General features: G+C 41.3%; 1 protein-coding gene across 2 annotated transcripts in view; it reads right to left on the bottom strand.

Annotated features, from left to right (window-relative positions):
* Positions 1 to 14640, bottom strand: part of LOC129704549 (metabotropic glutamate receptor 7-like) — a 464128-nt gene that overhangs the window by 180489 nt on the left and 268999 nt on the right. For both annotated transcript variants that reach the window (XM_055647732.1, XM_055647731.1), the window contains exon 5: positions 12360 to 12497. In XM_055647732.1, coding sequence (XP_055503707.1) covers positions 12360 to 12497 — 138 coding nt within the window. The remainder of the gene's footprint in view (positions 1 to 12359; positions 12498 to 14640) is intronic.

The raw sequence follows: 14640 nt of genomic DNA, 5'->3' as shown, positions 1-14640 counted from the left end.
CTTACAAGACCCCATTCCTTTTCTCCAGAGATGCTGCCTAACCCTCTAAGTTACTCCAGCATTTTGTGCCTATCTATATAAGCCAGTGTCTGCAGTTCTTTCCTACTCATGTACAGAATGAAGTTGGGAAAATTCCCACACTAGATGTATCCTATATAGCAGTAAACAATTTTGAAAATAGGAGCATTATCATTTTCTATTGTTCATTTTTGTTTTGTTGCATTTTCCATGAATTGACAATTCCTGACAGGGCCGGCATTTATTGTGCATCCCTACTTTTCCTTTAGATGGTGGGGAGCTACCAACTTGGTCCACTGCAGTCATTCTGGTGAAGTATCTCCCAGAAACCAGCTACTCACTGTGTTCCTCAAAAAATGAAAGAACATAAATATATAAAGTGCACTAAGTTTAAATCATACCTGCTACCATTGCAAACAGAATAACCAAGTTTTAACTGGCAGTTTTAACTTCTAGTGGTGTCCACACCTCATGGATGTCTTTCTTTGACTATCGGGTATGCACTCAACCGCAATATACAGGAAGAACAACATCCTCAATGTAAAGTTGGAACTCGTCTCCACAAGCACATTGCAATGGTCACATTACCAATGCTATTCTGCATTTGCCACTGGGTGATTAGTGAGGATGCAGGCTTATCATCCAATTTGGATCACTCACCACTTATTGTAGACCCAATATGGCAGTGATGATCTTCACGGATTAGGCAGCATGACCAGTGAAAGTGTCACCCAGCTGGCTGGCTGCTGGACATTGAGGTCACCCACCTCAAGGGACTTTGATGAGAAGCGCACGAGAAGACTTTGACAGATATTCATAGCTTTGACAACTGGTGACCTTGGCAAGGGGTCTTGGCAGCTGTCCATGATGGTCAGAAAGTCCAGCAGGAGGTGACCAATTTGGATATAGCCCCTCCACCATACTCTGCCATACCAGAGTGTATTGTAAAGAGACACAGTGATCCAGTTGCAGTTATCACCAATATAAATGTCATAAAAATAGGTAACTGCTGTAATATCTTAATTCAATGATTACGTAAATGTGGGAAGCTCCTTATTACAACTTGCATTAGAATACAAATCGGCCTTAATATGTCTCAATATATCCACAAGCTCTGACAATCTAGAATCTAGCATGAAGCTGATTTGAAATAATTGTGAACAAATATATCTATTAACTGGACGATATATTTCATGACTAGTTTCAAGTGCCTGGCCCAATTATTAAATTTGAGCACTTAATATATTTCTTTCATCTCTAATGCTTTAGGTAATATACATAAAAAGCCATGTTCAGAGAACTGTATCACAAAATTGCTTGCTACATTCCAATGCATCTTTAGCGACATTGCAGGTTCTTTTATATTGTTCAGTATGGTAATTGTACCATTAATCAAAACCAGCTACTTACTGTGTTTCTCATAAAATAACATAAATTTAATTGTGCAATAAATTTAAATCATACCTGCTGCACATTAGATCAGACTTTAGTGATCTGACTGGAGTGAAACAGCAAAGATATTTTGATAAACAACCTTGTTTGCAAAGAAGGCACTTGCAACATGCTTAAACACTTGAGAATAAAGCCTAGGTACACAAAAAAGCTGGAGAAACTCAGCGGGTGCAGCAGCATCTATGGAGCAAAGGAAATAGGCAACATTTCGGGCCGAAACCCTTCTTCAGACTCAGCGAAGGAATTGGCAACGTTTCGGGCCGAAACCCTTCTTCAGAGAATAAAGCCTTGTTCTTTCTCTAAGTCGCTGGCTTGGAAAAACAGTACATGAAGGAACCTGATCCAGTAATTAACAAGGGACAATGCTGATAATATATTCTAGCTGATCCGCAATTACTAGTGGGAAAAAGTAAATGCAATTCCCTCGCAGTAGTTTAGTTTAAAGTTTAGTTTAGTTTAGAGATACTGTGCGGAAATGAACTATTTGACCCACCGTGTCCGCGCCGACAAGCGATCCCTGCACATTAATACAATCCTACACACACCAGGAACAATTTACAATGTTTAACCAAAGCCAATTAGCCTACAAAGCTGTACGTCTTTGGAGTGTGGGTGGAAATCAGAGCACCCGAAGAAAACTCTCGCAGGTCACGGAGAGAACGTACAAACTCCATACAGACAAGCACTCGTAGTCAGGATTGAACCCGGGTCTCTGCCGCGGTAAGGTGCGCCACCATGCTGCCCTACTTCAAACAAATAGTTTCCTGTGTAGGAAGGAACTGCAGATGCTGATTTACATCGAAGATAGACACAAAATGCTGGAGTAACTCAGTGGGTCAGGCAGCTTCTCTGAAGAAAAGGACTAGGTGACGTTTCGGGTCAGGACCCTTCGTCAGACTGAGAGTCAGGGAGAAGGAATCTTTACTCGAGTCCTCTGCGGGCCCCAACCAGTGACTCTGCCGACACCCGCCTCGCCACCGCCCACCAACAGCCCGGAGCAGTCACCCCACCTGAGTTCCAGGCTCAGCTCCGGGCTCACAGTATCTGATTGTTCTGGACAACTCCCAGAGTTCTGTTGGAAGATACAGGGCTGATCATGCTTCCTAGATTTGTTCCAGAAATTTGTATTTTAGATCCAAGGGCAATCTGATAGATTGTGGGTCAGAAATTAGAATGCCTCGCATATAAAAAACAGAATTAATCCTCCCTGGAAAAATACAGAAAGCAAAGATTCAATGATGAACAATCAGTGCGAACTTCAAAAGAGACCGTCCTGCAGAGGTGTTTCGCAGAACACCTCTGCTCAGTCCGCCTAAACCTACCTGATCTCCCTGTTATTAAACATTTTAACTCCCCCTCCCATTCCCATACTGACATTCTGTCCTAGGAATCCTTCACTGTCAGAGTGAGGCCCAGCACAAATTGGAGGAACAGCGTCTCATATTTCACTTGGGCAACTTACACGCCAGCAGTATGAACATTGGCTGCTCCAACTCAAGTAACCCTTGCTTTCCCTCCCTCTCCATCCCTCCCCCTTCCCAGTTCTCTGACCAGTCTTACTGTCTCCAACTACATTTTATCTCCATTTGCTTTGTTGTTACCTTCTCCCAGCTAACAATGATCTATTCTATATTTTCCTTGATATCCATTCCCTTTGACCTATTTTCGCACCTTGTATTTCCTTATCTATGTATCTCCCTCTCTTCCTGACATCATTGAAGAAGGGTCGCGAACCGAAAAGCCACCCATTCCTTCTATCCAGAGATGTTGCCTGGCCCGCTGAGTTACTCCAGCATTTTGTGTCCATCTTCGGTTTAAAGCAGCATCTGCAGTTCCTTCCTGCACAGTCCTGCTTGACCAACCACATTGAATTATTTGAAGAAATATCAGAGGATAAAGGCAGGGGAAACCTGCCATCAGATTTCCCAAATGTTTCCCAAAAGAATTAATAACTTCAGAGTATGCTGAATCGTGGGACAAAGAGCAGAAGCAATAGTCGGGCTGTTGGAGATTGGTAAGCATCGGTAACTAAAAATTCATCAGTGTGGTATAAGATGAAGGTTCTTGGTTACTTGGTCCTCCAAAATATTCCAACTGGAATTTAAACTGGAGGTGGTGAAGGGAGGGATTAAGCCAGAAAGGTTGATGGTAGATTACATGAGCAGCGAATAATTACAATCTGTTTAAGAGTTTGGACTTTGGAAACAAAACCATAACTTCTACTTTTCCAAATATTTCAGACTACCAGTTATGACGAGGAAGCGAGCGGATTTATTTATAGGGAGGAAGGCTACACGAGTTGCAAGATGACAGTCGTTTTTTTTAGAATGGGCACAATCTTTGCAAATGAATTCCACCACAAATAAATCAGAGATATATTGTGGTGAAAAGGTCATAGTTAATTTTTTTTAAAGAAGATTTTTAACGTGTGTAAATGTAAATTACCAGAAGCAAGCAAGCAAGCAGAATCATAAAGCCATAAACTAAGCTCAAGCTCATTTCTAGAAGATAAAAATAGGAGGTGATGCTAGGTTATGTCAATTTAGTTCAGACCATACGTCTTCATTAAGTTCTTGTAGACTACACTCTAAACAATCGGGTGGAGCAAAAGATACCGTAGCCGAGTTAGCCAACTACGTGTCCTCAGTGGAAAATTCACACCCGGACACAGCAGTCATCGTCCTTGGGGACTTTAACCAGACCAATTTGTCATCTGAGCTCCCCGGCTACCATCAGCAGGTAACTTGCCCCAGCAGAGGGACCAACACGCTGGACCACTGTGATACTACCAGCAAAGAGGCTTACTGTGCATTCCCGAGGGCTCCGCTGGGCAGGACCGACCACGCAATGCTGCTGCTAATTCCACAATACAGGCAAAAAGTTAAATCCTCCAAGTCACCAACAAAACTTGTCCGGTGCTGGTCCCCTGAAGCCATCGAAAAACTACGGGGCTGTTTTGCGTGCACAGACTGAAATGTTTTCCATGCTGCAGGTGACCTCCATGACGTCACCATTGCAGTGACGTCATACGTTAACTACTGCGTGGACCTGTGCATACCACTCAAAAAAGTTAAAGACTACAATAATAATAAACCGTGGTTTAATAAGGACATTAAAAAATTAAGAAAGGAGAAAAATTCAGCACATCTGGCAGGAAACAAAGAACAATATATGGCTGCCAAATACAAACTGAGATCTGCTATAAGAAGAGCCAAATCCAACTTTGCCACTAAACTAGAAGAACAAATCACTACTTGTGACACACGTTTCATCTGGAAAAAACTCCAAAACATGACGAACTACAAAAAGAAACCAACCCCCACACCTGACAGCGACAATCAGCTTCCTGATACACTCAACTTTTTCTATGGGAGGTTTGAGCAGGCACCGGCTCCACCACCATCTCCCCCCGACCCCCTCCCTCCCGCCCCTTTCACCATCTACGAGGAGGAGGTGAGGAGCATCTTCAGGGGACTTAAGACGAATAAAGCCCCCGGCCCAGATAACATCAGCCCCTCCGTTCTCCACCACTGCGCTGCGGAACTGGCTGGGGTTTTTACCAACATCTTCAACACCTCCCTCTGTCAAAGCTCAGTACCCAATTGCTTCAAAGAATCCATTATCATCCCGGTTCCCAAGACCAAGACCATCTCCTGCCTCAATGACTATAGACCCATTGCCTTGACATCAGCAGTCATGAAATCATTTGAGCGCATCGTACTAAATCACCTGAAAACTGTTACCACCCCACTCATGGACCCATACCAATTTGCATACAGAGCCAACAGGTCAGTTGAGGACACCGTCAACTTAGCAACTCATCACATTCTGAACCACCTGGAGTCCGCAAACACATATGCCCGCATCCTGTTCATGGATTTCAGCTCCGCATTCAATACAATAAACCCGGCCATATTGTTCAATAAATTACTGGACATGAACATTGACCCATGCATCTGTCACTGGATTCACAGCTTTCTCTGGAACAGGCAACAAAGGGTGAGGATCAACAATAACACACCCTCCCCTCTGTTCCTCAGTACAGGCACACCCCAAGGCTGTGTTCTCTCACCCTGGCTATTCTCCCTTTACACAAACCAGCTCACATCCCACCACAGCTCCGTCAACCTGTACAAGTACGAGGACGACTCAACCATCATTGGATTCATCACCAACAACCAAGAAACTGAATACCATGCACAGGTCAACCAAGCAGTGACCTGGTGCACAGACTATGATCTCTTACTCAACTCATCAAAAACAAAAGAACTCATCATCGACCCAAGACGCCAGCCATCCCCCAAAACTCCTGTGCTCATTAAAGGTAAATCCATCTCCATCACTGACACATTCAAACTCCTTGGAACCCACATCAGCAACAACCTCAAATGGAGGACAAACGCAGACCACATCTATGGGAAAGCCCAGCAAAGACTTTTCCATCTCCGACAGCTCAGGAAGTTCAGAGTAAGGTCTCATCTCATGCTCCGCTTCTATACAGCCATCATTGAAAGCATCCTCACTTCATCCATCACAGTCTGGTTCGGCAGTCTCGACTCACTCTCCCGGAAGAAATTACAGCGCATCATCAACAGAGCATCTAAAATTATTGGCTTACCCCTACCATCCCTTGAATCACTTTACCACAAACGGACATTACACAGAGCCCGCAAGATCATCTCTGATCCTACTCACCCTGCACACTATGCCTTTCAGCTACTGCCCTCTGGGAGGCGCTACAGGACAATTGCCTCCAAAACAAACCGCTTCAAAAACAGTTTCATTCCCACTGCAATTAACATTTTAAACTCTGTACGGTGAGGAATAAGAATAAGCATGGCCCTTATGTATTATGTAATGTGTCTGTTTGTATGTATATCTATGCTATATGTTTAATGTTTGATGAAATGTTGGAACCTGTACCGAGCTGTACTGATAACAAATTCCACCAGCCTGGCTGTGTGGTCATTAAAATACAATACAATACAATATTCAAAAGAATTATGCCAAAATGGGGAAATTAAACCTGTCAGGATGGTATAATTAGGTTCAATTTTGCCTCTTGAAAGCCAAGGGCCAAGGTATGTCCAATTAGGGTTTTTTTTTTAAATGGTGTTGATTTTGATAGACTAGACACAGAGAATTCTGTTAACAAATAGGAGGAAAACTAGAAGCCATCAATGTAAGGCGTGCATCAAGAAATACCAGAACATGTGTAAGAAAGAATTGCAGATGCTAGTTTACACCAAAGACTCAAGAGGCTGAGAAAGAGTCTCGACCTGAAGCGTGACCTATTTCTTTTCTCCACATATGCCACTTGACCCAGAGTTACTCCAGCATTTTGTACTCGCTGGAGTGTACAAAAATGAGGGGAGAACCTCATTGAAACATACAGAATATTGAAAGGCTTGGATAGAGTGGATGTGGCGAGGATGTTTTCACATTCTTTCCCATTAAGCACCCTCGCATCATACTCATAATCAACCATTTCACTAAACTGACTTATTATCATGGTTCAATTTAACTTTCTAAACCTCGCCTCATACGATGCTCCTTTATAACTAGATTAAAGCTACAGCCATGTTCCCAGACTGATTGAAACCAGTAGATAAAGTAATATCCTTAGTGATATAAAGAATGCAGCATGATAAAAAATGTGCAATGTTAATATGGTGCATTCATATTCTGCGTCATGGATTAAATCAAGCCCTCAATTCAGCAGACATTTGTTATTAAGTTGAGAAAAGCCCAGGGAATCGAGTGAAATTATTTATGCATTAGAATTATCTTTTCCTTTTGACTTAGTACATTACAACTTTCAGGACTCAATTTTGAATTCGACAGTGAATAATAAGCTATTTCAGTCTTGCATTACACAGTTCCAGCATTCATTTCTTTTTCTCTCCTGATATTTCCTATTTATATCTCCTTCAGTGTTTTATCACCTTCTTTCAGCTGGCATCACCGCCACTTAGATCACTCACTCTCCTCTGGTCTCCATCATCACATACCTTTGGATTCCACCCCTCTTCTCTTCAACTTAAAACTGATTGCATTTCTGACTTTTGGCAGTTTTGATGCCAGATTATTAACCTGAAGTGGTCTATCTGTGTTTCTGCATTCACAGATGCTCGGAATATACAGCATTACTTGTGCCTTCATTTTTGAGGAATTTACATCTAAATAATTTTGCCTTTGGATTATTATTTCCTTGTCTTTGCCTCTATTGTGTACTCAGTGCATAATATTTGGATTAGTACACAAAATAAAACTGCCAGTGATCAACAGAGAGCAAGAAGGTTCACGGAGTGACCAGAATGTCCCCTCTCTAAATTTGGTCAGTGAAAGGTAGTAGACAGAATGGGAGGCAGGAAGCAGAAAAGGGAAGCACTCGGACACAAGAGGAGAAAGAAAAAAAAGGAAATAAACAGAGAATAAGAGACGGGGGGTTTCTTAAATGTGCATATTTTAATGCTAGGAGCATTGTAAGAAAGGTGGATGAGCTTAGAGTCTGGATAGACACCTGGAAGTATGATGTTGTGGCAATCAGTGAAACATGGTTGCAGGAGGGCTGTGATTGGAAACTAAATATTCCAGGATTTCGTTGCTTCAGGTGTGATAGAATTGGAGGGGCAAGAGGTGGAGGTGTTGCATTGCTAGTCAGGGAAGATATTACAGCAGTGCTTTGGCAGGATAGATTAGAGGGCTCATCTAGGGAGGCTATTTGGGTGGAACTGAGAAGTGGGAAAGGTGTAGCAACACTTATAGAGGTGTATTATAGACCGCCAAACGGGGAACGAGAATTGGAAGAGCAAATATGTAAGGAGATAGCAGATATTAGTAGTAAGCACAAGGTAGTGATTGTGGGAGATTTCAATTTTCCACACATAGACTGGGAAACACATTCTGTAAATGGGCTGGATGGTTTGGAGTTTGTAAAATGTGTGCAGGATAGTTTTTTGCAGCAATACATAGAGGTACCTACTAGAGGAGGGGCAGTGCTGGACCTCCTGTTAGGAAATGAGACGGGACAGGTGGCGGAGGTATGCGTTGGGGAGCACTTTGGGTCCAGTGATCACAATACCATTAGTTTCAATATAATTATGGAGAGGGTCAGAACTGGACCTAGGGTTGAGATTTTTGATTGGAGAAAGGCTAACTTTGATGAGATGCGAGATGATTTAAAAGGAGTGAACTGGGACATTTTGTTTTATGGGAAAGATGTAGAAGTGAAATGGAGGACATTTAAAGGGGAAATTTTAAGAGTACAGAATCTTTATGTTCCTGTTCGGTTGAAAGGAAACAGTAAAAATTGGAAAGAGCCCTGGTTTTCAAGGGAAATTGGACATCTTGTTCGGAAAAAGAGGGAGATCTACAATAATTATATGCAGCATGAAGTAAATGAGGTGCTTCAGGAGTATAAGGAATGTAAAAAGAATCTTAAGAAAGAAATTAGAAAAGCTAAAAGCAGATATGAGGTTGCTTTGGCTAGTAAGGTGAAAGTAAATCCAAAGGGTTTCTACAGCTATATTAATAGCAAAAGGATAACAAGGAATAAAATTGGTCCATTGGAGAGACAGAGTGGACAGCTATCTGCAGAGCCAAAAGAGATGGGGGAGATATTAAACATTTTTTTTTCTTCGGTATTCACCAAGGAGAAGGATATTGAATTATGTGAGGTAAGGGAAACTAGTAGAGTAGCTATGGATACTATGAGGTTCAAAGTAAAAGAAGTACTGACACTTTTGAAAAATATAAAAGTGGATAAGTCTCCCAGGTCCTGACAGGATATTCCCTAGGACTTTGAAGGAAGTTAGTGTAGAAATAGCCGGGGCTATGACAGAAATATTTCAAATGTCATTAGAAACGGGAATAGTCCCCGAGGATTGGCATACTGTGCATGTTGTTCCATTGTTTAAAAAGGGTTCTAAGAATAAACCTAGCAATTATAGACCTGTTAGTTTGACTTCAGTGGTGGGCAAATTAATGGAAAAGATACTTAGAGATAATATATATAAGCATCTGGATAAACAGGGTCTGATTAGGAACAGTCAACATGGATTTGTGCCTGGAAGGTCATGTTTGACTAATCTTCTTGAATTTTTTGAAGAGGTTACTAGGGAAATTGACGAGGGTAAAGCGGTGGATGTTGTCTATATGGACTTTAGTAAGGCCTTTGACAAGGTTCCTCAAGGAAGGTTGGTTAAGAAGGTTCAACTGTTGGGTATAAATGCAGGAATAGCAAGATGGATTCAACAGTGGCTGAATGGGAGAAGCCAGAGGGTAATGGTGGATGGCTGTTTATCGGGTTGGAGTCAGGTGACTAGTGGGGTGCCTCAGGGATCTGTGTTGGGTCCTTTGTTGTTTGTCATATACATCAATGACCTGGATGAAGGTGTGGTAAATTGGATTAGTAAGTATGCAGATGATACCAAGAAAGGGGATGTTGTGGATAATGAAGAGGATTTCCAAAGTCTACAGAGTGATTTAGGCCATTTGGAAAAATGGGCTGAAAGATGGCAGATGGAGTTTAATGCTGATAAATGTGAGGTGCTACACCTTGGCAGGACAAATCAAAATAGGACGTACATGGTAAATGGTAGGGAATTGAAGAATACAGTTGCACAGAGGGATCTGGGAATAACCGTGCATAGTTCCTTGAAGGTGGAATCTCATATAGATAGGGTGGTAAAGAAAGCTTTTGGTATGCTAGCCTTTATAAATCAGAGCATTGAGTATAGAAGCTGGGATGTAATGTTAAAATTGTACAAGGCATTGGTGAGACCAAATCTGGAGTATGTGTACAATTTTGGTCGCCCAATTATAGGAAGGATTTCAACAAAATAGAGAGAGTACAGAGGAGATTTACTAGAATGTTGCCTGGGTTTCAACAACTAAGTTACAGAGATAGGTTGAATAAGTTAGGTCTTTATTTCTCTGGAGCGTAGAAGGTTAAGGGGGACTTGATAGAGGTCTTTAAAATGATGAGAGGGATAGACAGAGTTGAAGTGGACAAGCTTTTCCCTTTGAGAATAGGGAAGATTCAAACAAGAGGACATGACTTCAGAATTAAGGGACAGAAGTTTAGGGGTAACATGAGGGGGAACTTCTTTACTCAGAGAGTGGTAGCGGTGTGGAATGAGCTTCCAGTGGAAGTGGTGGAGGCAGGTTCGTTGGTATCATTTAAAAATAAATGGGATAGGCATATGGATGAGAAGGGAATGGAGGGTTATGGTATGAGTGCAGGCAGGTGGGACTAAGGGAAAAAAAGTTGTTCGGCACGGACTTGTAGGGCCAAGATGGCCTGTTTCCGTGCTGTAATTGTTATATGGTTATATGGTTAACTGTTATGATTTTGAGAGACACAAAATGCTGGAGAGTAACTCAGCAAGACAGGCAGCATCTCTGGATAGAAGAAATGGGTTATCTTTCAGGTCGAGACCCTTCTTCAGACTGAGACTCGGGGGAGAGGGAGACACAGAGATAAGGAAGGGTAAAGTGTATGAAAAAATGACATCAAAAGAGATGAAGCTCAAGGAAAATGTAGAATAGATCATTATTAACTCGGAGAAGGTGACTGAAGGAACAGCACCTCATATTTCGCTTGGGCAGCTTACCCCCCAGCAATATGAATATTGACTTCTCTAACTTCAAGTAACCCTTGTTTTCCTCTCTCTCCATCCCATTACTTAAACTGTTTGTGACATTAATGAATATAAGTGGAGGTACATTGTGATTCTATTGCCAACAATCCCCCTAGAGAATGGAAGAAAACAAAAAAATCATCTTGAATTGCCATTATAGTGACTGTTTAAGGAAAGTCTTTGTAGCTGCAGGGGCAAAGATGACTTGGTATACGGCAGCACGGTGGTGCAGCAGTAGAGTTGCAGCCTTAGGGCACTTGCAGTGCTGAAGACTCGTTCGATCCTGGCTACACGTGTTTGTGCGGAGTTTGTACGTTCGCCCCATAACCTGTGTGGGTTTTCTCCGAAATCTTTGGTTTCCTCCCACACTCCAAAAACATACCAGATTGTAGGTTAATGGTTTGGTATACTGTAAGTGTAAATGACCCCTAGTGCCTGCAGGATAGTGTTAATGTGTGCGGATCGCTGGTTGGTGCGGACTCGGTGGGCCGAAGGACCTGTTTCTGCGCTGTATCTCCAACCTCTAAAATAAAGATGTTCCTAATCCTGTAATTAACTAAAGATACTGTATATGTGAGAAAGATGACAGGGTCCGATCAGGCTGAGCACTCCAAGAAGAAATTATCTACCCACACTGTTAGTCTATATCCAGCTAATAGAAGAATAGCCAGTGGGAAAAAACAACCCTATGGTAACCCAGCAGTGTAGGAGGGGCAGGAGGAGGAGAGAAAAATGGTCACACATAATTATCACCTTGAACCATACAGCTGCTGGTGTAAAGATCAGACATTCCCATTAATGTGCACATTGTGAACTTTAAAAAAAACCCAATCAAATCCAGAAAGAACACCTAATATCTAATGGCCTGAGTCAGCTGAGACAAATGACTACTCGCACGTCAGTGCCAGAATAATACATTCAACTTTGCAACCAATTTATTACACATCAGTGATAATGATGTATCTATTGTATTAAAAGTCAGAATGAGAAACGCGTTTCCCCTTTTGTTAAATAATGTTAAATTCAAATCTGCAGTATGCTTACATTATTGATATGTGAACGACAAAATGGAAACTGTCATCCCATAAAATATGAACGAATAAAGTCCGTCTGTTACACTACATCATTCCTTCTTTGGTCCGCATAATTTGATCAAATTTCATTACAAAAAATTGATTCCAAACTGCTGCATTCAAGACCCGCTTCTGAAAGCCAACAGTGAAAACAGACAGAAAGATTGATAACCTGTGCACTTTTTTGCTGTGTCTTTTTTTGATCCCGTTCGTGTCACTTGACAGTCAAAGTTCTCCTCCCAGAACTCTGCAAACCAGACATTTCTTCGATTGTTCTCCAAGGTCCGACTGGTGAAGTATGTATCAAAACCTGGAGGAGAAAGAGCACACACATTGTTTGCAGCAAGCCCAAACACTGTGCCGATGAAACATGACCAGTGAGAAAATCACTCAAATACATAGAGTAGGATTAAGCCAGTCTGCCCTGCAGTCTGCTCTACTATTTATCTAGGTCATCATTAATTTAACCAAAGCCACATCTCCATATCATAGCCACCACTGCAGTAACCTTTCATCTTTGTTTATTAACAATCTGTCAAAAGAAATATTAAAAGATTCTGGAGATTAAAAGGAGCTGCAGATGAAATTGTGAGCAATGCACAAAGTGCTGGAGGAACTCAGCGGGATCCCTCTGAGGAATACACAGATGATATTTTGGATCGGGAACCTGCTTCAGAGATTCTCTCTGAGAAAGACTCACTGCCCGCAAGAAAAATATCACTTCATCTCTGCCTTAAATGGGCGATACTTTATTTTTGAATAACTACTAGTTTTAGGTTTCCTTTTACAGGATTTTCTTTCCAATCGAGTATCCAGATGCCCTACTAAGACAGCTGATACAATCCTAATCTTTTCGACCTTTCCTCAAAACCTGTCCCTTCCAGGAATAAGTCTATTAAACCCTCTCTGGACTTTACATCCCTCCTTAAATATGAACACTGCTGTTGATTATACTCCAAATGTCTCACTAATGCCCTATTTAACTGAATCATTCCACCTCCGCATTCAATTCATCAAGTCTAACCTTCTGTTAGACTTCCTCACCACTTGATCTGCGTGCATACCAACCTTTTGTGAATGATGAGTAGTCCCTCTGTATCTCAGAACTCTGCAATCTCTCACCACTCAGATAAAATGCATGTTTTTTTTTTAATTTGTTCCTGGCAAAACAGATAAAGTTTACACATTCCCATATTATACTCCAGGATTTTAGGATTTTTGCACTAATATTGGGGATTTAATTTATTGATTTTTTTTTGTTTATTATGTTATCCATGATGTTTTGACATGCGTAGACTTAATCAGACTTCAAAGAATTGATCTGCGTGCATACCACCTTTTGTGTAGGGACGTTAGGTATCCAGTTCTGTACAAAACTCAGATAAAATGCATAAGTTTACTTCCTTTACAAATTATACTCTACGGCCAGGATTGTAGGATTTTTGCACTAATTTGGGGACATTTATTGCCTTTTTTTTTTGTTTTTAGAAAAGATGCTATTAACTTAATGGAAAGGGTGCAGAGACAATTTATTTGGAGTATGTGCTCAGTTTTGCCGGAACTCGAGGAAAGGTGCTGAGCTATTGGAAGACGATTTGGGAACAGGAGCTAGGACATTATTATTCCTTATAGCACAGGATGCTGAGGGGTGATCCAGTAGAGGTGTATAAAATGATGCAAGCCAAATGTAAGCAAATGGGACTAGCACACATGGGCATCTTGGTCAGCCTGGATGGGTTGGGCCAAGGGGCTCGTCTCCATACAGCGTGACTGCATAATTGTATGTGGTGCTATTAAACATCACTACTACAGTGACACAAACATAATGTCAATTTTAGCCAGCTTATAATATTGAGGTAAGTGCCCATTACACTGGCATTGAGTGAGGCAAATGGATAACTCTCTGTCCTTAAACAATGAAGCAAATGGTCTTCAATCATGTGTTCATGAATTTTGGACAAGATTGGTGGGCTGTGACTGAAATCTAGGCTGTGGAAATAACTGAAGGAAAATGAATTTAGACATACATTTCTAGGATTGTACCAATAAGATCATCTCAGGCAATGCAATAATTTTGTTTCAGATCTACAATAGTTGTAGTGTTTAATTTTGGGTCAATAGAGCATGACTTTTGTTACATAGTGTTGTCTCAATCAATTTTTCCAAAATCATTGTGGAGATTTGTCTAAATTTGCTGGTTTACTGATTGCCTGTTTGGATGCAATACCTCTAACCATCACTTTGCACATCTATGTACTCTCAGAAAGGATTTCTTCCACTTCAATGTGCTTCAGCTATGTAATTTGCTGCTACTTTGCACCATGAATTTAACACTTTTGTCTAAATATCATTCAAACTCTTGTTGCTTCGTGGCCCAAAAATCCAGACGAAAAAATATGGTTACAATATGGTTTCAAGGGATATTTAATCGATGGATGCTTTCAATAGATATT

Source organism: Leucoraja erinacea, chromosome 16 (assembly GCF_028641065.1).
Source record: "Leucoraja erinacea ecotype New England chromosome 16, Leri_hhj_1, whole genome shotgun sequence".
Taxonomy (NCBI): Eukaryota; Metazoa; Chordata; class Chondrichthyes; order Rajiformes; family Rajidae; genus Leucoraja; species Leucoraja erinaceus.
This window is presented reverse-complemented; position numbering and strand designations above follow the sequence as displayed.